The 27,101-nt window shown below is 35.8% G+C and overlaps 1 protein-coding gene across 1 annotated transcript in view; it reads left to right on the top strand.

The window, feature by feature from the left end:
• NAF1 (nuclear assembly factor 1 ribonucleoprotein) overlaps positions 1-27,101 on the top strand; it is a 40,135-nt gene that overhangs the window by 5,740 nt on the left and 7,294 nt on the right. Inside the window, exons 3-6 of the mRNA XM_055336680.1 lie at positions 14,420-14,513; positions 17,532-17,614; positions 23,491-23,651; positions 26,710-26,761. Of these exons, the coding sequence (XP_055192655.1) occupies positions 14,420-14,513; positions 17,532-17,614; positions 23,491-23,651; positions 26,710-26,761 (390 nt within the window). The remainder of the gene's footprint in view (positions 1-14,419; positions 14,514-17,531; positions 17,615-23,490; positions 23,652-26,709; positions 26,762-27,101) is intronic.

Consider the following 27,101-nt stretch of genomic DNA (forward strand, 5'->3'; position numbering starts at 1 on the left):
TATGTGTCATTTTCTTATGTCTCTTACTTGGAATTTTTTACCTTGTGAATCTCTTGAAATTTAATTCAAAATCTTAGTCTATATATTTAAGTATTTTTCTTGGTTAGAGTGCTCATATTTTCATTAGAAAACTAAAAACTAAAAAATTTCCTCACACAGAGGCCAGGAACCACCTTCTGGAGGGCTGAGTTCATATCTGCTCCTTTTAGCTCCCAGCGTCCAATAGGATGCTTGACAGATAGTGGGTTGTCAGTCAGCAGTAATGCGTGATTATAGAATGAGTGAGGAAACAACAGGCATCTTGCATTCATTCATTCTTCAACTGTTACAGCACACCATTCATATACAGGTGCTGTAAGCAAGACCCTCCAGTTCTGTTCTCATAGTGCCTGGTGGAAAGAGACAGTAAATAAAGCAGAGACAAATATAATTTTGGAAGTGCTGTTCAATTGTGAGAGTGTATGTTTGGCTCATAATCAGAAAATTAAATTTTTGCTGGAAAGGTATGTTAGCTTTTGAAAGTTGAACAGTGAGCCAATCTGTTCCTTTTTTTGTGCCAGTTCCGAGGGATCTTTGGGAAGGATGGAAGAAGCAATTATAGTCTTTATTTTTCAACTTTGGATTCTTGAGTAGCTGTTCACTTTATTTTATATTGACATGATTAGGAAGTCAACTTACTGGAAGTTCCTAGTCTTTTAGACCACTGCTACTGGAGATAGGTAGAAGAATGAGTTCCCTGAATTGCCACACATCTTTGACTGCCACAGTCCGCATATGTGAGGACTCCTTCAGGACTTCAACTCTGAAGTTCAAGGGAGGAGAATGACTTGGCCCTGCAGACCAAGAATGGTATGGCCATGTATACTCTATGTCTTTAGGACTCTGCTGCTTTCTCCACGGGGCTGGCAGTTTGGTCATTGATAGTCCTATATGAAAGTCTTGGGGGATATGTGTACCAGTTTACCTGGGGCCTGGTACACAGCCCTGAACTCATCATTGAGGTTAGTGGGATTGTATTTAGGTTGCTTGGGCATGAGTCACATAATCACTCCTGTTTGCGTGGGAGGATATGTAGGAAAGTGAATGCTTTAGAGAACACACATGGGCAGGTGTGAGGGTGGGAACACGTAAAAGCCAGTTGACAGGAAGGGAGTCCAAATCTGTGTGTATTTTGAGGAAGGAGAGGGGTGGGTGGGTGGTACCAGCCCCTTGCAAACCACAAGGAATTGGTTCTCTGTTGCAGGAAAGAAGTCGTCTTCTCTCCACTTCAGAAAGGGACGCTGTTCAGTCAGTAATAGTCATCCCATTTAGAGAGTAAAAGGGAAATACTTGGAAGAGTTTATCACATAAGAGTTTCCAACATGTGACTTGTGTTGGACTCTTGTGATTGTCCAACCAAAAAAGACTCACCTCACCTCAAGAGAAGGGGGATGCGTTGTAAACTGACTTGGATAGGGAAGCCAATGGGAACTAAGGCAGCTACCGAGGAGATAGCCAGGCTCTTTCTTTTACAAGTCTTTGGATATTCTCATAGTTATCTTGAGTGTCCTTTTCTTTCTTTACTGACTGACTTCTGTTTACCTATAGATTAATCTTTTAAAATTCTAGTTTGCATGTAGATTGTTGTGACCCTGGCTTCTACTTTGATTTTCCCCTTGAACCAACCAATTAATGCCAGATTTCTTTGCCGACTTTTGAGACAATCCTATTAGATTTGTTTTTTGTGTGTGTTTTGTTTCTTTTTTCTTTCTTTCTTTTTTTTTTTTCTTTGAACATGACAATCCACTTTTCCTGGGAACTGTCCCTTGTTAAAACCAGCTCTAGCCAATGTCAAATATACCATTTTGTTCGGGTCATACTGGTATACCCTCTTAGCACGGATTGTGCATGGAGGTTTGATCTATGTATTTTATTTAGTTTCCTAATGAAATGCTGAAGAAAATTAAGGAAACATTCTAACCATGTTGGACTTGCTAAGAGGTATACATAAAACGGGCCAAGCAGTTTTATCAATTTCAGAGTTTGTGCTGGATCTTTAGAAGATCTCTAGAACATAGACCTGCCCAATTTAACCCAATTTTATGTTCATCTCTTTATAAAGTGTCTCATATTCTAGGTTGTTTCCTATTGCCATTCAGGCATGCTGACCTTAATTTTTACCTCCAGTTAGTCTGTCAAGCAGGAATGTCACCTCTGTGGATCTAGCTTTTTAAATCTTTTCCATCCTTGGCAAGTTAGATCCTGGTGATCTAACTACTGACTATCGCCGATCTTTAATTCTAAGTATATAGGACCACAGTGACATAATCTCAAGATTGTTCTTTTAGAATTAAACCTTAGAGAGTTGCAACAGTCCCTTGGGATGACAAGATATGGTTGTATCTTGATTTTAAAGAAAGGGAATGGTTAGCTACAGAGGCGTTGAAAAGGAAAGTAGTCTTAGTTGGCTCTTTTTATAATGTCATAGTTATGTAATATATGCTGTTAAATTTAACCAAGTGGAATTATTCTTTTGATCATAAACTCCTCTTTAATGCTGAGATTTATATAACACCTACACAGTAAATATAAAGCAGCATACATATTACAGCTTTGAAACTGCTTTAAACCACATAGGGTTTATTCAGTGTTTCAGTGAACTGGAAAATTAGGTCCTTTTCGAAAAATTTTCTCAGCAATTGATGTCCTGAACTGTTTATTTAAATAAATCAGGTGTAATTAAAAATTTAGAGTAAAACATTTTTGGGATTGTGACATTTCCGAACCTTAATCAGAAATTAATTTTATGGGGCACCTGGGTGGGTCAGTGGGTTGAGTGTCTGCCTTTGGCTCTGGTTCCAGGGTCTTGGGGTGGAGCCTGCGTCAAGCTCCCTGGAGCTCTATGCTCAGCGGGGAGGCTGCTTCTCCCACTCCTCTGCCCCTCACCCTCCCATATGTGCGCATGCACCTGCATGTTCTCTCAAATAAATACAAATCTTAAAAAAAAAGAAATGAAGTTTTTAAATTAATGTCTGTTATTTTCTTTTCTGAAAACTTGGAAGGCTTTACATAACATTTCAAAGTTATGGTTACCGTGCTTGTGATAAAAAGCGGACAATACTGCAGTAGGCATATTAATACGTATTTATACACATAATATAGCATGACCAAGAAAAAATGTGATGCTTGCAGGCAGTTCTTGGAACCTTCATAGTTTGGAGATTGCCTGTGTTATATTGTAAAAACAAAGGCATTTTGTAGTTAGGTTGAATACATGGATTTTCTTTCTGATTTTGGCAGCGCAGACAGATACCCTTAAACATCCTTACAGGATATAGAAGTATCTGGGCCACCTCAGGTGGTCAGAAGTTACAGCAGATTATTTCTTAATTTTTGATCTCTCATCATCCATGTATTTGCAGTGTACCATAGTCTTCACTTAATGATTGACTGAGTACGTTGTTTTTAAGGGCTAGCTTACTTTGTAAGCTTTGCCCTAAATACAGGCCTCTTTCAACTTGAGCATTTTATGACTCTAAATGTACTTGAGGTTATTATGTTGTATCATAGAATACTGATAAAACTTAACATTCTTTTCCAAATGTCTGATATTTAAGAAATGGGTTATATACTTGAGGTGTTTTTAAATTAATGCTTGGTGCTTTTTAAAAATAGTGCTCAAATTTTTTAAAAAATTAAAATTTTGTGCTTCATTATACAAAGTATTTTAGTAGAGCTTATAGCAAACAGAAATGATCCCTTAAGCTAAAAGAATATTTTCAGATATTCTTATGAAGATAGTGTTTTATTCAGTAAAGTAACCATGTATGTTCCGTGTATATACGTATTTATGGCTATTATTATATAAAAGTATTCCATTTATAGATTTCCCCATTCCTCAGTAGATTTTAATAAGTTCTGATTGCTTTAGAGGATAAAGACAAATGTCTGTTAAAAGGGAATCTAGCTAGAGAGTGTGCATATGCACTTTTGCTAAAAGCAAAGTGACACCAGAAAGTTAATGATTGAATGCAGGATGAATGGTACTGGACATACAAAGTAGTAGGATTGAGTGGAAGAAGAGATAACTGGCAGTGCAGGGGTCAAGGAAGTCATCCTGAATTTTAAGACAGATCAGATGGGTATGGAAAGGTGACAGGTGAAGAGAATTTGAACTGTCTCACTCATTAGATAGAGTCTGTTGCATGACACTTGTATTCCAGTGTTGCTTACATAGTAGGGGCTCAGGGAGTGTTTCCTTGTTCATTGATTTATTATCCATTTGCCTAATGTTGTCAATTAATGGGCATTTCTTTCATTTTGAAATTTGGGACTAAAAGTTGATGACATTACAGTTATTTGGCAGTGCTTATATCTTCGTGATATATAAAGGCAACGCCTTAGATTTGATGAAACATGGACTCCTCAGTTAACATAAAAAAGATATTGCTTAGGGACACCTGGGGTAGCTCAGCGGTTAAGCATCTGCCTTAACTTGGTGGCTCGGGGCATGGTTCTGGAGACCCGGGATCAAGCCCCACGTCAGGCTCCCTGCATGGAGCCTGCTTCTCCCTCTGCCTGTGTCTCTGCCTCTATCTCTGTGTGTCTCTCATGAATAAATAAATAAATCTTTTTTTTTTTTTTATAAATAGTGCTTAGAGTTATATTGTTGAAGGTTGTTTCTTACTGAGATGGATTATATTTTTATGTGAGTCAGCTTTTGAAGATAATCTTTTTTTTTTTAAAGATTTTATTTATTTATTCATGAAAGACACAGGGGGAGAGAGAGAGAGAGAGAGAGTCAGAGACACAGGCAGAGGAAAAAGCAGGCTCCACGCAGGGAGCCCGACGCGGGACCCAATCTGGGGTCTCCAGGATCACACCCTGGGCTGAAGGCGGCACTAAACCGCTGAGCCACCCAGGCTGTCCTGAAGATAATCTTAGAAACTTTGTTTCTGGCAGTAATTTTAGGGAAAAACAGGGTAAGAACATTGTATTCATTTTAAAAGAAAAATACAAAGACACTGCAAAGAAGTGTTGAAAGGGTCAACCAGGAAATTAAGAAAGAATTAAAAAGATTCATGGAAACTAATGAGAATGAAGATACAACCGTTCAAAATCTTTGGGATACAGCAAAAGCAGTCCTGAGGGGGAAATACATCGCAATACAAGCATCCCTCCAAAAACTGGAAAGAACTCAAATACAAAAACTAACCTTACAGCTAAAGGAGCTAGAGAAAAAACAGCAAATAGATCCTACACTCAGCAGAAGAAGAGAGTTAATAAAGATTCGAGCAGAACTCAATGAAATCCAGACCAGAAGAACTGTGGAACAGATCAACAGGACCAGGAGTTGGTTCTTTGAAAGAATTAATAAGATAGATAAACCATTAGCCAGCCTTATTAAAAAGAAGAGTGAGAAGACTCAAATTAATAAAATCATGAATGAGAAAGGAGAGATCACTACCAACACCAAGGAAATACAAACGATTTAAAAAACAAATTATGAACAGCTCTATGCCAATAAATTAGGCAATCTAGAAGAAATGGACGCATTCCTGGAAAGCCACAAACTACCAAAACTGGAGCAGGAAGAAATAGAAAACCTGAACAGGCCAATAACCAGGGAGGAAATTGAAGCAGTCATCAAAGACCTCCCAAGACACAAGAGTCCAGGGCCAGATGGCTTCCCAGGGGAATTCTGTCAAACTTTTAAAGAAGAAATCATACCTATTCTACTAAAGCTGTTTGGAAAGATAGAAAGAGATGGAGTACTTCCAAACTTGTTCTATGAGGCCAGCATCACCTTAATTCCAAAACCAAAGACTCCACCAAAAAGGAGAATTATAGACCAATATCCATGATGAACATGGGTGCAAAAATTCTCAACAAGATACTAGCCAATAGGATACAACAATACATTAAGAAGATTATTCACCATGACCAAGTAGGATTTATCCCCAGGTTTCATTTTTTTAGGTGAAAATATTTAGGGAAGCCCGGAGTGGCTCAGTGGTTTAGCGCTTGCCTTCAGCCCAGGGTGTGATCGGAGTCCCAAGATCAAGTCCCATGTCAGACTCCTTGCATGGAGCCTGCTTCTCCCTCTGCCTGTGTCTCTGCCTCTCTCTCTCTCTGTCTCATAAATAAATAAATAAAACCTTTAAAAAAAGAAAAAAAAAATTAGTGGGCTAATCTGAATCTTAAGTTTAGTATATTCGATAGGGAAATTAATGAGGGCAATTAATGTGTATTGAGCTCTATGGAACATTATAAAAGGACTTTTGTAAAGTTGATATATTAGACTAAACGTTATTTGTGGTCTTAGCTACCACACAGTGTACAGATCTGTTCTTTTTTCCAATATGTTTTACCAGCTATAGGGGAAAAAAAAAATGTTTTCAATCATGGCTCTCAGTACTCCAGGGATTGGATCATACTTTCCAACCATATCTGAAAAGTGAAGGCTCACCTAATAGCATCAGGCATTTGGCTGCCACATGCATGTCCTCTGTTTTTGGGTAATATAAGGAAAGTGGTCAGATAATTTTATTCCACTTTCCTCACTTTTAAGAAAAGTCTCCCCAGTCTAGCCAATTGAATTAGTTGCCATTTGGAATCTTTGATTCTTTTCCCATTACTGCCTGCTGCCCTTTTTCTAGATTTATAAGTAAAAAACCCCAATCAAGGTTCTTCAGATAATTTTGCCTCAGAAAATTATAAATTACTGACTTTTTTTTCCTTACTGATTTTTTTTCTTACCCAATAGTAAATCTTCAAAGAGCTAGAAAATGCAAGGTCATTGTAATGCACAAATGTCACCATCTCAGAGGGCCAATTTTGACCTTCCATTTTTGCAATGGATGTCTCACATCCATTTTTTAACTAACGCGTCTACAGTTTAAGTTTTAATGGGTTACATTTGAATGTTTTGCTTAACTGAACAACCTTGTAGGCCATACAGATGTTCAGGAATCAGAATATAATAATATTCTTGTAACATAAACAATAATTGCTCTTTCATGGATATTTCAGAAGTGTGGGTAGGACCATGCATTTCTTTAATGCCATAGTTATGGGAACCTTTTATCCAGAATTACAGTAATTGTGTTTGAGGCTGGTATATAATTTCTATCTAAATGTGCTGTCTCTTTGATTACATGCAGTTAAACATTTTTTAAATTGTATTATTGGCCATTTGCATGAAATATTCAGAACTTTGCTCAGTTTTCTCACTGTTCAGAGATAAGAAAACTGATTCCCAGAAAGAAAGTGATTTGCCCAAGATAGTGGGAGAGCAGATTCACAACTAGTAACAGGTAGATTTCGGTGTGCTGCGTTTTTAATACTTGGGTAGACCTGCATAAAAAGCAACATTAGAATTTGATCATTTGAGCTACCTGGTTATTTGGTTTCTGAATAATGTAGGATATTTTGTCTTGGTGATAGATGATTGTATCATAATGTAAGCTTTCTTAAATTGCCTCTGCTTGGACCATATTATCTTTTAATAGAGCCTTTGACTTGGAACTATATATTTAGTATGTTGAATTTTAGTAGTTCATTTACCAAATGGCACTATGTATCTGGGGATTTTAATTTCCTTTTTTTTTAAATTTTATTATTTTTTCTTTTTATTTATTATTTATGATAGTCACAGAGAGAGAGAGAGAGAGAGAGAGAGAGAGAGAGGCAGAGACACAGGCAGAGGGAGAAGCAGGCTCCATGCAAGGAGCCCAATGCGGGACTCGATCCCGGGTCTCCAGGATCACACCCTGAGCTGAAGGTGGCACTAAACCGCTGAGCCACTTGGGCTGCCCGGGATTTTAATTTCCATCTGGCTTTTTCTTTTGCTAATAATGTGAATGAAGTCTTTTTCTTTCTTCCCTTGCCTATTTTTTGTTATTACAAGTAACATTTGTTTTGAGTCCATATACATAATGTTAACTTTATTTAAGTGATAGCATGGATATTTATCTCTAGTTGTAGATATTGTACACTTAAGACAAGTTTTAGTTTTTTTTAATTTAAGGAAATGACAGTGGTAAAAATAGAGATTTATCACAGATCTTCATTTCCCAGGCAAAGTGTTCAGGTTATCATTAAGACTACATAGCAGCAATATGGTGTATGTTGTTAAAATGTGGCCTAAAGTTATATCTATATTAATGGCCAAAAATAGAGTGGTGCTATTAATCCCTAGGTGTATGTTTTGTAATGGAGGGCTTTTTGGGTATATGACAATGTAAAGCAGTGCTGTTCAGTAGAGCTTCCTGCACTGGTGGAGATGTTCTATGTCCATGCTGTGTTAATACTTTAACAGTTGCACATTTGAAATGTGGCTAGTCCAACCAAATACTGCATTTTAAATTTTATTTAATTTTAATTGAATTTAAATAACCAAATGTAGTTAGTGTCTGGTATTGGTAAGCAGAATAACAAGAGCCTTTCTTACCCAGTTATCCATCTTTCCATGAGGGTTCTAGGGTAATCCAGGCTCATACTTTAATCTTCCTTACCTGCAGTAAATAGCCTTCTTTTATTTTCAGTATACTGAGTTTTTACTTAAGTGGTGGAGAAGGTCTTTCTATCCCAAGTTTCCCTCATCACCTCTACCTTTGGTTTTTTAGTTTAGTTTTTTTTTTTTTTTTTTTAAGATTTTACTTACTTATTCATGAGAGACACAGGGAGAGGCAGAAGCAGGCTCCCTGCAGGGAGCCCGATGGAGGACTCTGGGACCCCGGGATCACGCCTTGAGCTGAAGACAGATGTTCAGCCACTGAGCCACCCAGGCGTCCCTGGTTTTTTAGTTTTATCACTATGCCTTTTACTTTTAATTCTTCATATCCCGTGTGTCCTATCAAGAGTGGTAGTGTCTGTCCTTCAATGTGTGTTCTGGCTACTGTTTTTTTTTTTTTTTTTTTCTTTATTGGAGTTTGTGTGTTTTTCCTCTTTTCTGTGATACAAACACATTCTTTCCCTACTCATGGAAACGTAAAGTGATGGATTTTTATTTCTTAAAAGGAGATTATGCAACTGAGCAGATTTATTCATTATCTTACTGGGAACAGCTGCTGAAGCTGCTATGTTAACAGGGAGCCAGATGTTAATCTAATGATTGTAATACTGTTTGCTGCTACAAACAGGAGGTATCTGCATCAGTTCTGGACAGTGAAGCTTCCTTAGAAACCTGCCTTTTTAAATTTTCATTCCTTGGGGATTCTGTTGAATTCTGGGAACTATGTTTTCATTATCTGATTTTGCTCTGATTGAAAAAGACTGATTTCTTTTGAGAGTTTTGTTTAACTTAGACTGATGAGATCTAAGTCATTTCATTTAGTAAGTTTATGCTAAGCACCTACTGTATGCTAGTCATTGTCTTGGGTGTTACAGCAATGAACAAGGCTGGCCAAGTTCTGCTTATTGTTGGATTTATTACCTTGAAATGGCTTTAAGCAAAACAGCACATAGGGTGTTAGTAATGTGTTTACAAAAAAGAAAACAGTATAATTTAATAAAGAGTAACTAGGCATGGTGGAAGTACAGTATTTCAGATTCCATGGTTAGGGCAGAGAAAGTAACATTTGACATACAGATATCAAGAGAAGATCATATACTGCCCATTCGGACACGATAGTCCCAGGAACTTTCCTTTTGAACCTTGTAAAGTTCTGCCTCTTGAAGCCTGACAGAAATCTTTATGGAAAGCATGCTTGTTTAAAAGGAACAAATACACATCTCTTACTCTTTGATCCAACTTCCAAAATATCTGCCATTTTCAAAGCAAATATATTGCTTGACTTGACTGGACTTTCAAAGGTAAACTCCGTAATAGGCCTTTGGTCTGGAGTTGTACTAGGCTGATTACATTTATTACAGGTTTTATGTATAATATTTAGTTCTTTATATACCTTTTATGTTCTGCAGAGTATTTGGGATAGAGATTTCATGCACATCACTTTTACAGGTAGGTCTGTTAAGTTAACTATCAAGAGGCAATTTAATGCCTTCATTGGTTTTTTTTAAGGAATATTAGGAATCTAATTGTATATACATTCCTATGTCATTAAGATACTGGGATCACTGAATTGGAATGAAAGGCATGGTGGCGATCACAGATAACAGTATTTCTCTGTTTTTTTTCTCTGAGTTTGGTTCTATATGAGACAGATCCTTCCCATTTGTAGGCAGTTTCAACCTGTTAATACATGGGTAGGAAACAGGATAACAGGAAGTAAGGAATCCTGGCAGACTCTGCCTTTGGCCACAGGAGTGGATCCCTGACTCACAACAAATATTCTTTGTATATCTTCACCTGTCTTCCTCATTGCTAGATGTGTCTCATAGACATCCTTAGAGAACATCGAGATTTCATCAGACCCTGGAGCTGACCTGATCTACTCAACTTAGAGTAAATTTTGTTTTATAATGATCTCAAAAGATGATGAAAAGGAATTAAAGTTCAGCAGTCTGGTTTTAAAAACACAAATAAGAACACAAGTAGGAATAGATGGTCACTTTTTGTTAACATTTTTAAAAAGAAATTTCAGTCAAGATGCATTGTTATGCTCAACATTTGAAACATTCCTAATAAATAGTCATACATCATGTCCACTATCATTGCACTTTCTTGATGCCTGGTATTCTGGACATACCAATCAATATTTGAAAAATGAAAAATATGATGTAATAATTGAAAATGAGGAGGACTTACTTTTTTTGGAAATACAGAAGAAAGTCATTAGACAAAAATTTCAGCATGATGCTTTCTTATGTTCACATGATACCCTATAAAGGATACATTTATAATGGCAATAAAAGCTATTAAATAAATATACAGTAGCAAATAAGGTATGAGATGGGTTCAGATAAACCTATGGACTATTTAGGACTTGAGACAATGTAATTAAATGTGATTTTGATCAATACTATATGATATGACAAAATGGTTCTAAAGTTTGTTTAGTGAAATAAGCATGAGAATAGTTAGAAGAATTCCAAGAGGAAAAATATGGATGGAATGGATAGAGGACCTAGCCTTATTCCCAAATATTAAAGCATACAGTGAAAGATACAGTTGTTGAAATAGTTTATTACTGACACTGAAATAGATTAGTAGAACTGAATGGAGATTTCAGTAAAAAACCCAAATATATGAATACATTTAGTATGTATTAACATTTATTTTTCATATTAGTAGGGAAAAAGATGGATTATTCTATAATCTATATGGTAATAATTGGCTAGTAATGTGGGTAAAGATAAAGCCAATCTGTGCCTTGCTTTTTTACAAGGATAAAATTACAAATGGACCAAATATACAAATATTAAAATTGAAACTGGAGAAGCAATGAAAATATGAGTGAATTTAAAAAGTGATTTTGGTATAGGGAAAGTCTTTCTCTCTGTGACATAAGTCTCAAAAGCCAATATATATAGATATATAGATATAGATGTATTTGACTATATAAAAATTAAAATGCTAAAGTTCATTAAGCAACTTAAATGCTAAAAACCATTCTGTGACAAAAGGGAGTGGATGTTTTCATATTTGGTGAAGGGCAAAAGTTCTTTAACCCAAAGTTCTCTTATAAGTTAATAAAAAAAGAACCTTCTGAAAGAAAAATGTGTAAAATATACAAACAATTCATAAACACAATTAGAAAGCCAGGAAACATGCAAGAATGCACAGTCTTTCTGATTAATGAAGAAATTAAAATAAAAGCAAGATGCTGTTTTATATTGTCAACCTCTCACCCCAGCAGAGATTTAAAGTTTGCGTCTCAGTGATGGCAAGAGGGTGAGAAAATCTCTCATTGCTTGTGGAATTGTTAATTGACAACCTTTTTGAAAATCTGTCAAAACTATAAAGGCGTTTGTACCTTTGGGTCTAGCATTTCGACTTACGGGGATTTATCACAGGAGTGACTTGAAGATGCATGTAAGGGATAGTTCACTGTATCATTGTATGTAATGATAAAAGTTAAAAAGAGGCAGATGTTTTATCAGGTGACGTGTTAAGTTATAGTCTACAGAGATACACTGTAAGAATGTCTAAAAAATCAGATGTTTGGGCAGCCCCGGTGACTCAGCGGTTTAACGCAGCCTTTAGCCCAGGGCCTGATCCTGGAGACCCAGGATTGAGTCCCACTTGGAGTCCCACATCAGGCTCCTGCAGGGAGCCTGCTTCCCCCTCTACCTGTGTCTCTGCCTCTCTCTCTCTCTCTCTCTCTCTCTGTCTGTCTCTAATAAATACATTTTTTAAAAATCTAAAAAATTAGATGTTTATGTTTTGGTGTAGAAAGATGTACAAAATATAGAAAAGATAGCTTGCAGTATAATGTGGATATAAGTAAAGCATTTTACAATTAGAAATAAAGTTTATATCTGCATGGTAAATGTATTTGAAAGGTACTGTTAACAGCGCTCTATGGAGAGGAATTGGAAGGTTGAAAGTAGTAAAATAGGGAATTTTTGCTTTTTACTCTGAGTCCCTCTGTACTACTAATTTTTTCCTTTTTTAAAAAACAGGAGCATGTATTTTATATTTTAAAGTTAGAAGAAATCAACAGTATCAGAGTTAACATCTGTATGAAAGCATAATATATTACATGGGCCTTTATTCCTCTTAATAGAAAATACAAAACAAGAACTTTTAATTCTGTGGCCAAATAGCATTTATTTATTTGAAAATAACATTATTTTGTGTTCTAAGCATTAATGACATACCCTCCTCCTCAGTTTGGAGGTTTTCTGAAAATACCTAACAGCACTTCCTCTTTGGAGATTTCCTTATCCTTTGTTCTACCTACATGATCCTGACTGTATTTAACCAGTGGGCTTTATTGCAGTCCAGAAGTAGGGAAAGTTTTTGTCCTAGATTTAACTGTAATTTGCTTAGTCAGTGGGGCAGATGTCAGATTTCATCACTATACTTGGGCGTTAGAAAATGCCATTCTGTACTTATTAGGGGTGCCACCCCTAGAAGCAGAAGTCAGTGTCATTTGCTCTCCATGTCTGCTGTCTCCCAGCATCGTAGTTCTCCATTCTCGTTTTTAACTGGGTGTGGGATTTCTTTAGCTGAAAACTTCTTAACAGGGCTATTCCATGTCACATGTTCTTTCCCAGTTCTAACAACTGTACTCCCTTCTCTATTTTAATACACACATGGACCACTTTCAAACCATGGTCTTGCCAAGAAAAGACTATCCATATTTAATATGCAAAAATGACAGGTGGTTGTCCTCTCCCTAAAAGTACTCAGAAAAAATTCTGACGCATAAAACACAATCATTTCCTCCAGCACCATTCAGACTAACCATGTAGAAGTTAAGTCTTCTGAATGGAGTTTGTTGAGACCTTCAGTGTGGTTGTTCGTGAGTAATTCTCAATCAGAAAATAGCATCTCCCAGAAGCGAATTAAACTTTAACTCTGGTTATTTGATTTGTTAAAAACGTTGAGTCCTTGAAGAGGAAAATGATTACCCATGATGTAGTCCTCTGTAATACACTGTACTGTTTAGGGTTTTCCCATATTTTTCAGCATTTCTTCAAGTTACCTTTCTCCTTCCAAACCAACTCCTAACATGCCAGTAATAGGATCTTTACACTTTCAAGCCTTCTTAAGGAAGAACTTCCTTCTAAAAGTTAGTTGTGGTCTTTTGGCAAAGGTCAAAAATAGAAAGTTCGGTTTATTTTGCTTAAAGCCTAAGGTCAGTTTTATTCTTAGACTTCTCTTCAACTTCATCTCTACTTCAGCATCTAGTTTCTATAGCAACTGAGATTACTATAGTAGCTGGGTCAGAAAAGAATTTTTAAATGTAAAGATATTTAGTTTTTTACATAGAGAAAGAAGAAACTAGGCAACATTTCACAGCTTTTCGAGGGAGCCTATGTTCTGTTTCCCAAGAATTCTAGATTTTTTTCCTGAAGAGGCCAGACACTCTTTTTCAGACAGTCCCAGGAAAGATTGCTGTTGCTGTTTTCAACTACTTAATCTCTGTCAAATTAACCAAATTAAGACAGCTAAGAGAGAGAACTCTTCTTCTGTGGAGAAATTGTAGTGGTCAGGAGAATTATTTCTCTGGGAATCACTATGTGAAATGTCTTTTTTTTTTTTTTTTAACATTGGATTCCTTAACAATAATAGCTTGTTTTGTTTTGTTTTTTGTCTCATTCAAGTATGATTGAAAAAATATAGGTACTTTTGTCCATGTTCTTAGTCTAGCTGGATTAAGGTATAGATGCTGTTGCGTCACTCATGTGGGGAGATACTGGAGGTGGAAGAAATACCGTCAGACACTAAAAACAATAACATCAGAGATGGAGTAAGTGCTTAAGGCCCCATCTTCAGGAATGTTTATAGTGCTTTAAATGGAAATGATGTCCCATTTTTTTTTAGTCGTTGCAGCTGGAAGAAAATTAATGCTTTTTTATATTATAGGAATTACCTTCTGTTGAAGAACTCACTATTATCCTGCCTGAAGATATTGAATTAAAGCCTTTTGGGATGGTTTCAAGTATTATTGAGCAATTAGGTATGTAAATAATTTTACAAATAAAATTATTTATATCCAAGTTTGTACTCATCAAAGGCTTTATGACAAGTGCATTTTCTGTGACATATCTAATAATACTTCATTTTATAGTAATTAAGTTTGAATAAATTCTGTTTTATATATGTAACTCAAAAATGCATTGTCTTTAAAAAATATAAAGTCTGCTTTTACTGACATTTCTCCAGAATTTTCTTTGATTTGGAGTATTTGTTTTTTATTGCTGTTAAGTTTCTTCAAACTTAGTGGCTTTAAACAACACAAATTTATGGTTTTATAGTTGTGTAGGCCAGAAGTCTGATGTGGGTCCCACTGGGCTAAAATCAAGGGGTCCATCAGGGCTGAGTTCCTTTCTAAAGGCTCTAGAAAGGAACTCATTTTCTCCTTTTCTGCTTTAGAGGCTGCCTGTATTCCTTGGCTCATGGCCCCCTTCTTGCATCTTCAAAGTCAGTAATATACCTTCTCCCACCCTTCTCCCTTCATCACATCTCTCCCTGACCAAAGCCTGGAAAGATTATTTACTTTTAAGGGCTCCTTAGGAGGGTTGTAATCTGGGATAATATCCCCATCTCTAGGTCCTTACTCTTAATCATATCTGCAAAATAACCCCCCCCCCTTAATGTAAGATAACATATTTATACGTTCAGGGTTTAGAGTTTTGGGTGTTTTGGGCAAGGGAGACATTGTTCTGCCTACTGTCCTTGATTTTTATTTTAGAAACATGTAAATTAGAAAGTTCTGTCATTTAATGTCATGAAATATAAAGCTATTGGCTAGAAAAGAACTAGATATTATAGATTTCTTTTAGCCGCAGGATGTGAGGTAGGTATACTAAAAGCCCTTGAAGTTAATGTAGCTACCATTAGCTCTCATACTAAGATCCATCTGAATGTAGAACTCAGAGTTGACAAAGTCAGAGGATATTTGAACTGGATAAAAGACCTAGATTGTCCACCAGCCCCCTTAGTTTACAGGACTTAAGGGACCCAGAAAAACCTAAATCATTTGCCCTTATGATCAGTTGTGTAATGGGTCAGTGGTAGTCCAAAAATTGGACTTTTGACCTTTTTCTAACATTGTCCATACCAATATTTTAAAAAGTTTGTAATTACGTAATTTTGTACTTCTGCAATTCATTAATCAAAATTCTGATTAAAGTGGAACTTTCTTTTAATAAAAATCATGATTATTAAAACTAATTCTTGAGTCATTACATTTACTGGTTTTTGAGTTATCTTGGGCATTTAATAATAGGCGTAAGTCAAGTAAGTAATAACTTGATTACATAGTGAGTTGAGCATTTATTAGACTTGATGCATATAGAAAAATAAAGGTTGTAATGTTTCTCAAGAAAAAAATATGAAATATATGATGTGTAAGGAATAATGCTTTTTAAAGATACTGGTTTGACTAGCATGCCCTAATAGACTAACAAAGTTCTCAAGCTGTTGGGAATAAAGATTGACTCAAAATCAGCACATGCTACTCTGTTTTGAGAGCGGAAAATATCGAACGTGATTTGGAGCAAATTACAAAAGAGAAAATATAATAAGTTTTAGTACATGAAGCAAAAAATATGTGAATTCAGATAAGAGCCTAAGGAGAAAAAGGCAGGATTTGGCTTTGTACTCTGCAGTTATTCTACAATGCTGGCTTGTTTTTCTTTCTCTCCCTTTATTTACTTTGGAAAACGCAAGAGGCTAATTAGATCTTATCCACCTGGGTAGAAGTAGAGAGATTTTCAGGAAATTAAGGATCTTATACTGGTACATATTTTGGTTATTGATAGCCTTGGAGATTTTTATCAGCATATGGTACAAACTTTAGGTTTATTTGTACCCAACTACCTGCAACTGCCACCTAGAAGGAAACACGGTCAGAAGTCATGTTGTTAAAGGAAGAGGATTGGAACTAGGGATCCAGGTTACTCTAGGTTCTGGGGATGCCTTCGTCTGAAATTGGCCATGTGATAATATTAAACCCTTAAATCCTGTTTTTTTTTTTTTTTTGTTTTGTCTTTCTATGAAATGAGGGTATTGGATTAGGTGATCTTTTATTTTCATCTAATTTGATTCTTGGGGAGGGGATTAAGGTGGAGAAATGATTGAAAATGCTGTGAGTGCTCACTGTCACCATCAGTCCTTACTCATCATCTTTATTCAAGAAACAGACCTAATGCAAAAACTGTTGATCTGTGCTCTTTTACTCCATATATGTTTAGAACTTAGAAGCACTGTTATAATTAATGAATACAGTTGGAATTTTGTAAATGAATTTTAATAACCTGAACATATTTCATTTCTCAAGTGGACATGCCATTATCTGTGTAATGTGGCAAAGTATGCTTACGTGTTGCTCTAATTTTCTAAGAGCCTATTGTTTGCTTTTTTTCTCTTTGCTCTGGTAGCTTGCTTGTTTAACATTTGTGGCACTTACAGGAATTGGAGATTATGATAGACTAGTGGGATAATGCTTTTGCTTTTTGAGAAGGAGAATGATAAAAATTACTGTGAGTTCCATTATTCTGCATCTGTCCAGAGGAAGATGCTTTTGGGAAGTCTTTAGCTTTTTCATTGATCAGTAAGTACTCAGTGCTTTGTAGAAAGAATTTCTAGAGTGAGAAAGAAGACTAATTTTTCCTAAAACAGGAGTTTTGTGACTAAATGTGATTATACTTTGAGTAAAAATTGCTTGGGAAAATGTACATGACTTGTTTTATTGACTTCTTAGTGGATGATACCAATTTTCTGTGAGAATTTTTACTTTAGTTTTTTTTTTTTTCTTAGAATTGTAGCTTTTTGTTTTAAATTAAAATATGTAGAATCTATTTCCGTGTGCCACTCGATAATGGACTGTTCTCTTAAGAGTAGTTACGAGGTATATTAGCTCACCTTAAATTTCATTTTAAATTTTGTTGAAGTTAAAGGCTAAATTCTCACTTAAATTTTACATTATCTTGTGATTAAATCTTGAAATAATCTCCTTTGTTTCGTTTTTCAGTAATAATTGAATCTATGACTAACTTACCTCCAGTTAATGAGGAGACTGTAATTTTTAAAAGTGATCGGCAGGCAGCAGGAAAGGTTTGTAAAAAAAATTCAAATCTTACAATTATTCTGTTTCTTTGTTGATTGGTTTTTCTGACTTTATCTGTCTTAAAAAGAATTTGTTAATTTTAGTAGATGAGCAGTATAGAGCTCTGAGTTTTATTTCTTTACTTTTATCTTTTGAGTTTTATTTTATTCTTGATTTTTTCAATATTCAGGCCATTTTTTCCTGTTTGTCAGGTACTTTGTGAGGCGGTGGGTCTGCATATTGAATACCTCCAGGTACCCAAAGTTGAGTGCAGGAAACTTTCTACAGTATGGTAGTTCTTAACTCTTTTGGTTTGTGAGTCCCTTTGAGTGGTGGCTCTTAAAACTTTTTAAACTTTGGCTTCCTCAGGTGGAATCTTAAGAGTGGAAAAAAGAAACAGGGGAAAAAGATTTCAGCAATAGCTACAGTGTCTCTGTAAGCACATTCTAGGGAATTATGAGTCTGTGTACTTTAGCACTTGCCATAAAGTCAAATCCCTTACAACATTTTTCAAATGGAACACTCTGCATGTCCATCTTTAATATGGGAGACTATACTTTTTACCCAGTAAATAGGCAATGCTGAGTGTCAGCAGAGAATGTAAGACCTCTAAGATCAAGAATATAAATACTAACCAAGTGTTCCTTTTTTTGGGTAGAGGGGTAGTTTATTCACCTCAGCATTCTCCACTCTAGAAAGTACAGTGCTTTGTAAATTATAAATGCTAAGTAAATGTGTACTGTGTTGAAAACAAATAAAAATAAGAAAACAAGAAACCAGCTATTATCTTTGGGGAAGTCCCTTTTGGGCTTTAGTTTTTCCCAGATAACCAACAGTTGGCTTCCTTTTTGTTCTAGGAGATACAATTAATTTACACCTGATCAGGAAAAAAAAAACATATCTTTTTAATTATATTATTGGGTCATTTATATATATTCCGTTTTATCTGCTATTTCCTACTGTCGCATTCACACATATTAGAAAGAGATCAGGTTTTTATCAGGGTCCTGCCTACCTTGTACTACCTACATATGTTTGGTTTTGTTTTTTGTTTTTTGTTTTTTTCAGATCAACAAGCTAATTAACTAAAGAGAAATGAGTGATTTAGGATTGCAAAGCAATCAGTGACAGAATTAGTTGGAGCCCAGAGCTGATATATTTTGGCAATTCTTGAGAAAGTTGGTGAGAGGAAAAAAAGACTTTAATGCCTAAAGGATGATGCTGTACTTTTTTCCCTTTCAAATACCAGGCCTCAGTCCTTTTGTTTCAACTATTGGTTCTGCTGGTGCCTGTGTTAAGTGGTTAGAGATTCACTGGGGGCTTAACCTCAGAGAAGGTGGAGAGAGAAAAGGAATAGTAACGAGTCAGTGACTGCCTTGAGTAGCTCTCCATGCCCATCGGTATGTGTACTTCTTTAGGAGAAACCAGTATTCTGCTGTAGTACAAAGACCAAGCATTTCTCACTGTCCTCCAGGAAGTAGTAGAAGAAGAGAAGGGAAAAGAGGGAATGGAAACTTCTTTCTTGATTTTCTGGATGAGTTGAAACTGATTATTTCCATGATTCCTTTTATTTATGATTTTCATGACAGTTGCCTTTTTCTTTAAGTAGCTAGCTTAGACGATTTTAATTTCAAAGTACCCAACACTTTGCTAATTAAAAACCTCTAAATTCACATTTCTTATATCTTGATCAGATACATTTGAATTTTTAGTTCTATAATTGTGGCTAATGTTAATATTCAGCTCTTTTGTCAGTTGACATTGAAACTAGTCAGATAAAAATGTAACATTTATGCCTCTAACTTTAGTTATGTGACATAAGTCTAGAGAAAAAAAATCAAATCAATTTCTACATTTTATATAGAGAGCTTTGTATATTCAAGAACTGACAAGCCTTTAAAAAATGTTTGATTATAAATCTAAATGCCTTGATGTGATTCCCCCAAAATAATGGTATAGGCTGGGGTAGGTAGAGTTGGGATTATTAGTTGAACCAGTGACCAGAAAATGAAATCGAATCTGTTTTAGATCTTATCTGTATACTAAATTAGTTTTATCTTCAATGTCAAACCTTTGCACATTCTTTTCTTTTCCCTCTACTCTTGAACATAATGAGACACAGTGATAAATATTCTGTATATCTTAATTCATTGATGCTTAAGCAAGTGGAATTTTCCCCATTTAGTCAAAAATCATAAATCTTAAAAAGGAATAAAATGGAGTTTCCCACCTAGTCTGTCTGCCTGATGCATTTTCCTTCCACCTTCCTCCCCCTTCCCCACTGATCTAAGGGAGGTGTCCTTGGATTTGTGTTCTACCCTTTGCCCTTTAATCCTAGGAATGATTAGTTACTCTTGGTAAATGATGAATGAAGTTTTATTTTTAATATTTAGGTCTTTATCAGGGGATTAAAAATTGACCAACCTGTGCAATTTATTATCCCTGTACAAGATGAATTACTTATTTGTTTTGCATTTACTTTTCATTATTTGTTAGAGTTGGGAAGGAATTTTTACCGATTTTTTTTAAAAGAATATATTACAATCTTGATTGGTAGTATGTGCTGAATTTATGAAAGTCTCTGTATTATTTTGATACAGCGTTTATTTTTCATCCCTCAGCAACTTGTGAAGTAGTAGTAACACAGTGATTAGTGTAAAGCGATTGATAAGAGAGAATTCTGGATGGCTGTGGGGGTTCATTTCCCCCTTTTCCCTTTTGGTACCTTAGCCAAAAGCTGGCCCAGATGGAACAAGCTAGGGCCTTTGGCAGGTGGCATTCTTAGAAGGCTGTTCTCAGAGCAGCAGTATGCAGATCTCGGCTCTCCATTTGCAGTCTTCCAGCATTATCCCTGGGCCTGTTTGATCTGTTTCCTTTTACCTGTAGAAACGAGGATTACCTGATCCCTCTTAGGCTAAGCAATAAATATATAACGTGTGTGTGGAGAGGGGAGAGTGCAGCTTCTTCTCTCTCTCTCTCTCTCTCTCTCTCTCTCTCTCTCGGAGTGCTTTGCGCAGGTGTAGCCCTCTGACTCTGGCAGGCCCCCAGCCACTGCAAGTTGTGCCATGCAGTTTACGGAACATCTAAGCCTGGACTATGCTGTGGCATGAGAATTTGGGGGAATGAATTTACTGCTCTTGTCAGGTTTTTTTCCTAACAGTCCTTATGCTACATCTGTATGACATGGTAGTGGTATGGTAAGTATAAAACATTAGTTGGATTAAGAATTTATGATAATTTCTATGGAATATATACTTTTATTTAAAGTGTAAGGAAAGCTTCTTGCCTACCTTAAAGTAAATATCTTAGAGACATTATAATCCTCAGTTTTGTTTCTCACACTGCTGTCTCAGCCACTCCTTCCTTTCCCTTTTATCTGTTGTCGGGTAGTTTGGAACTTGCAGGATCCTCAGAAGCAGGCCTGAAGAGTGAGCTGGGATGCAAGGTTGGAGGAAACTAGGAGATGAAAGGGGCTGGCCTGAGCCCTAGTTTGTCTGAGGTTGCTCTTTAGAGTTTACTTAGCTCTCAGGTATTAGCCAGTCTAAAATCTATACTTCGTAATTGATAGTAGTTTAGAATATTGTTAAACCTTTTTTTCCTATATCTCTGGATTAGCTAAATTGCTTATGTCAACTCGGTCAAGTATTCCATGGCTCTTTGAGGTAGGAGCATAAATACCTCACCATTTTGATGTAAGCCATGTATGCATTCTTTAAAGTAGCTTCCTGTTACCTGGTGTTACTTTACTTAAAACCTTATAATGATTTTATCATAGGTATGGCTCATAAACACTTGAGATCTTAAGAATAGTTAACCAAGTACACTTTGATTTTATTCAAGCATTTTGTATGTCACTTAGCTTTTTTGTTCAAACCAGTCCCTGTGTAAACCTGAAGCTGTACAGGCATTTCTTTAGTGAAATCATTTCTCAGGAAATGGAATTCTTTTGTCCATGAAACCAATCCGAGGGAAAAACAGCTTTATGTATCAGGTTGCAAACAATGACTATTATAATACCTTTATGGGAAATTTTTCTAAACATATTTCCTATTCTTGTCCAAACTTGAAGAATTAGATCTGTCTATATTTATCAAAGGAGCTCAAAAAAAGAAAGGTTTTTAACACTTTTTAAAAAATGACAAGACAATCTATTACTGTATGTAATGTGAGCCAGTAAGAGTTGTGCTGCAGTATTTCCCTCTGTCCTTTGCTGTTCTGGTTGGAAGAGGTCTACTCTTTGTATCTAAATCCTTTCAAAGTAAATTTGCTATTTTCTTTAAAATTAAAAAATAGGGATCCCTGGGTGGCGCAGCAGTTTGGCGCCTGCCTTTGGCCCAGGGCGCAATCCTGGAGACCCAGGATTGAATCCCACGTCGGGCTTCCGGTGCATGGAGCCTGCTTCTCCCTCTGCCTGTGTCTCTGCCTCTTTCTCTCTCTCTGTGTGACTATCATAAATAAATAAAAATTAAAAAAAAACAAAAATAAATAAAATTAAATTAAAAAATAAATTACATTTTTAATGCTATTAGTGTTACTTCAGAATATGTTGGCATTTTAATTGTATTGAATACTACTAGTTATTTGTGGGTATTCATGCCTTCAGAATATTGGTACCCTGATGGGTGAGCAGTTTTATTGCCTCCCTGAAAATTGGTAAACTGTCAAATGATATAAAAGATAAAATGAGAATATTTACTCTCAAAAATGAAGAGCTGAGAACGTATTAAAACAGTGCATTTGGTTTAAAACTTTCAGTGCAGTTGGTTTAAAATGGTCCACGCGATTTGGAAAGTTATGTAGTAATTTATATCCAGTTTTAATAATCATACTCTTGGCTCCAATAATTCTGGCCCTTACAAAAGAATTTTTGAAAAACCTAAAATACAGAAATTTACATTTAGAAGGATGTTCTTCATGGCACCATTTATCATATTATACAAATTGTAAGCTCCCTAAGTGTCCTGTAAGACAAGTTAAATCATGCCAGATCTATAAAGGAGTATAATATAGCTACTGAAATTACACTGCAAATAATATTTATCATGTGGAAAAACTTAATGCAACTTTCAGTTTTAAAAGTGTATTCAAAACTGCAATGTGATCTCAAAAGAAAAAAATATTAGTAGAAAAAAGACTAGAAAAGTTGACACTGACATTGGTGATGGTCTAGTTTCTATGACATACACCTATTATCAGAAACATTTTTTAAAAAATTTGGGTATTTTGAGAATATTTTGAAAACAAGAGATTTCCTTTAATCATAAAACATTTTCAGAAATAAAATATGTTTACACTAAAAGCAAGTTCCTTAACATAAAAGTTAAAGGCCGTATAAGCTTCTTTTGTTTTGGAGAAATAAGCAACTTCAAGTTCAAATCTACTTTTTTCTAGGTTTTGAATTAGAAACAGTTTAATTTTATCAAAATGTTAACCACTGTATGGAAACAGCAGAAATGATTGAATACCCACCCATTAAAGCAGAAGCTTGCTTTTGAATTGTGTTATAAGATTCCAAGTGACAGCATTTTATTTCTCACATTATAATTCTTTTCTTCATACTTGACAACTTAAATGAGGAATAATAAAAAAAAAAATCATTTTTGTATCTAGTTGGTATACCACCAAGATGATTTGAATTTAGCAAGGAACAAACTTGTTATACTTGTTTTAAATTCATAAGGAAGGAAATCTGGAATGAGTTGGTATAATCAAGACATGAAGACTTCGTGAGTAGGGAAAAAGTAACTTAAATGTAAATATAGTTTTATTGCTATGACATGTCAAAATTACCTTGTAACAATTATTGGTTTTAAAAAATATTACTAATTTTTTGAGTTATTATTTTACATATTAAGGAGGTCTTTACGTTTCTTCTATTTTATAGATATTTGAGATATTTGGACCTGTTGCACATCCATTTTATGTGTTACGGTTTAATTCTTCAGAGCACATTGAGAGTAAAGGTATTAAAATAAAGGACACTATGTATTTTGCTCCATCAATGAAAGACTTCACCCAATACATATTCACAGAAACACTTAAACAGTAAGTATGTTACTGATATGCTAGTTGTTGTCTGCTTATCTAATATTTATATTTTAGGAATAATTTTCAGTGAAGGTAGTTTTCTGTTAAATATCTGTGTTCCAAAGCGTTCATTCATTTTCCTAATTAACATCTCTGAAAGCAACAATCTGTTAATAGATTTTACACGTAGAGATGATTTTTATCTTTTACCCAAAATGAAATAATCAACTACTAAGACTATATATGGGCCATATAAAGTTTCTGATTCTAGTTCATATTTTTTTCCATTACATACCTTTTTTTTCTTTTTTTAATAGACATGCTACTTCAGCATTAGTATTACCACTTAAATAGAATTCTTTCCCATTTTAAATAAAACTATTTCTTGGAACATTATAGGCTTACCTATTTAATAAGACTTCATAATTCTCAAGAAAAAAAGAAAATGAGTAAATTTCAGGTGGCTTTTTTAAAAAATATTTCATTTATTTATTCATGAGAGAGGCAGAGACACAGAGAGAGAAGCAGGCTCCATGTGGGGAGCTTGATGTGGGACTAGATCCTGGGTCTCCAGGATCACTCCCTGGGGCGAAGGCAATGGCTAAACCACTGAGCCACCCAGGGATCCCCTCAGGTTGCTTATAAATTGTAGATTTACAGAAGAGACAGCAAAAATGTGTCCCTAAAAAATTGTGTATTAAGTTGATAAACAGGGTTGATTTAACCAACAAATTACTGCTTTCCCTTTTGTGGATGCTAAATGATGCCTTTGGCATGTGGGTAGTAACATTCCTCCATGTTTATGCAACTCATTAATTGTGCATTTTCCATGTGTTATTTGTGTTGCCAAGTGTTAGCTGTAGAGCTGCTTATATAACAGTTGAACTTGTTATTATAATCATATAATTTATTTATAGTAAATGAGTAATATTTAGTTCAAGTAGAATAGTTTTTTCAGGAAAGAAAAAACAGTTAAATGTTTTGGAAAGATGTAATGAGTATGAGCCACTAAAAATACTGTAAAATTAGGAGTGGAAGAAACACTGCAAAGGATTGGGGGAGGGGTGAGGATCTTAAATCCAAAAAGACTTTGTACTCAGTTTGGCACACAAGTCCCTTTTTAGGTCTAAGCTCTCTTTGATGGGAAACTTGAAGTGTAGTTGAAGCGTTAGGAATGTGGTTTTTGCAGAACGTAGAAGGGAACTTGAGTCCGTGAGTGGCCTTAGTGCTGCCTCAGTACTAGTCCCTGTTGCATGGCGTAAAGCCTCTAAAGCCCATATTAAATCCAGCCTCTGAATGTCATTTATCATAATTCATCAAACCCATGTTTAAGAATCCACATACTCCTGAGGAACATTTTGCCTAAGTCGTTCTTTGTGTCGGTAAGGTTGATTTTTCCAAACAGCTGCTGAAAAGAAAGGTGGCTTACATAGAAAAGTCACGTTTTATAATCATGCCTTAGACAGCGTTTCCTTCTGCTTTTGACATTGATGTTGCTCTGGATGTCCCTTTTTTAGGCGTTTAACAAGTAAAACATTTTAGCTTTAAAAAGATAAACCTAAAAAAGCTACTCTGAAGATATTTATTAAATAGATGTTAAACAAAAGAAATCTTTGTTCTTGATTTGCAAGAATAAGAATTTTTTCCTAGACAGAAACAATAAACTGAAGAATTGGGAAATTAGGTCTACCTGGCAAACTCCCCACCCGACAAGATGATTTTGTTCTATCTAGACTGCAGTTTACATCTGCATGGGAACTCGGGGAGGACCTTGCCTTTGAGGTAGAGAAGTTTTCCTCCTCTCTAGTTCAGCCACCCCAGTAAGCCTGTGTTAACTCTAGCTTCCCATGCACTTACTCTCTTGTTAAAAGTGCTTTTTGAGATGTGGCTTGATCTCTTCTTTAGTAGGTTTTGATTTTCTCTGGTAAATGCACTGATGGGGAACTTCCTCTTTTTACGTCCTTAAACCCCACCCCTGCTAAGGACACCATAGGCCAGAGGGTGGCACGTCTATGCACAAGGGAGTCCTGGGGCTGTTACATGCACAGGCGTGAACTGATAATTAGTGAGTAAAAGCTTTTTTTTTTAAGTGGTAGAAAAATCTTTGGTAATGCCTCATATGGTGTCAGGAGTTCTGGATCAGACTTAGTGATTTTCATATTTTGCCAGCCCACTGACATCTGTACACTGATTTTTATGGATTGTGGATTAGTGTATTAATGATTTTAATGAATTCCTGAGAATCTCATTTTTGAGATCTGTATTAAAGCAGAGAGGACAATGTCTAATATTTTATAATATTTTAATTGAATAAGAGGTATTGTCAAACTTATAAAATCAAAACGATTAAAGAGATCAAGATGAGCTTTCAGAAATCCTAGTCATACTTGATAATACATGTACTTTTGTTGGTCATAGAGTATAAAACTTCCCACTAAAAGTAGTTAGTGCATGTGATTTTACTGCCCTCCAGACTCTTCAAAATTCTTTCTCATTAGCAAATAAGGTAGCTTTTATTCCGCCCTCTCTGCCCGGAGAACTACTGTTGGACTAAGCTCCGGTTACCCATGGAATATTGTTGATATCCCGCAGGCAAGTAGAGGAAGAAGAATTTCATGTTGTTACCTCTACCCTTAAATCTACAAAATCTTAAGGGAATGTCTCATGGTCATCTTGTACCCTTAGCACCTGGAACAGTAGCTGATGTAAAAATCAGTGTAGAATAAGCATTTGTTGGAGTGAGCTTTATACAGTCGAAGTCGTAGCACCTGGAGATGCTTATGAACTGCAGACCCCTTTTCCTCTGCACACCATTGCCTCGGCTTCTCCTTCTGATTTCCCCCGGTGCTGATATTTATATGTGTCCAGATCTTGTGTTTTTCTTAGGAGCTTCCCACATCTTCTGAAACAAGGTGAAGAACGTTATACGTGGTCCTTTATTTTTTGCTCTTATTTCCATGTGTATTACAAAATTAAAGGTTGAGCTCACGTCTTCTACTTCACTATTTTCTGTACTATTAAGTTATAAACACAGACTGTTATGTACTTATTTTCTTCTCACTGTTTTCTCTTTTAGGGATAGGGGATCAGATGCGTCATGGAAGAATGATCAAGAACCACCACCGGAAGTAAGTAAAAGTCTCTACACAGTACTTTAGGAAATAAAGCAGGACTTAATTTTTTTTTTTTTAAGATTTTATTTATTTATTCACGAGGGACACAGAGAAAGAGGCAGAGACACAGGCAGAGGGAGAAGCAGGCTCCATGCAGGGAGCCCAATGTGGGACTCGATCCCAGGACAGGACTATGCCCTGAGCCAAAGGCAGACGTTCAACCGCTGAACCACCCAGTAGTCCCTTAATTTTTATTTTTAAGATTATTTATTTATTTTTTTTGAGAAAGAGCATGTGCCCAGAGGGGAGGGCCAGAGGGAAAGGGAGAAGCAGGCTCCCCACTGAGCAGGGAGCC

Source organism: Nyctereutes procyonoides, unplaced genomic scaffold, assembly GCF_905146905.1.
Source record: "Nyctereutes procyonoides isolate TBG_1078 unplaced genomic scaffold, NYPRO_anot_genome, whole genome shotgun sequence".
NCBI lineage: Eukaryota > Metazoa > Chordata > Mammalia > Carnivora > Canidae > Nyctereutes > Nyctereutes procyonoides.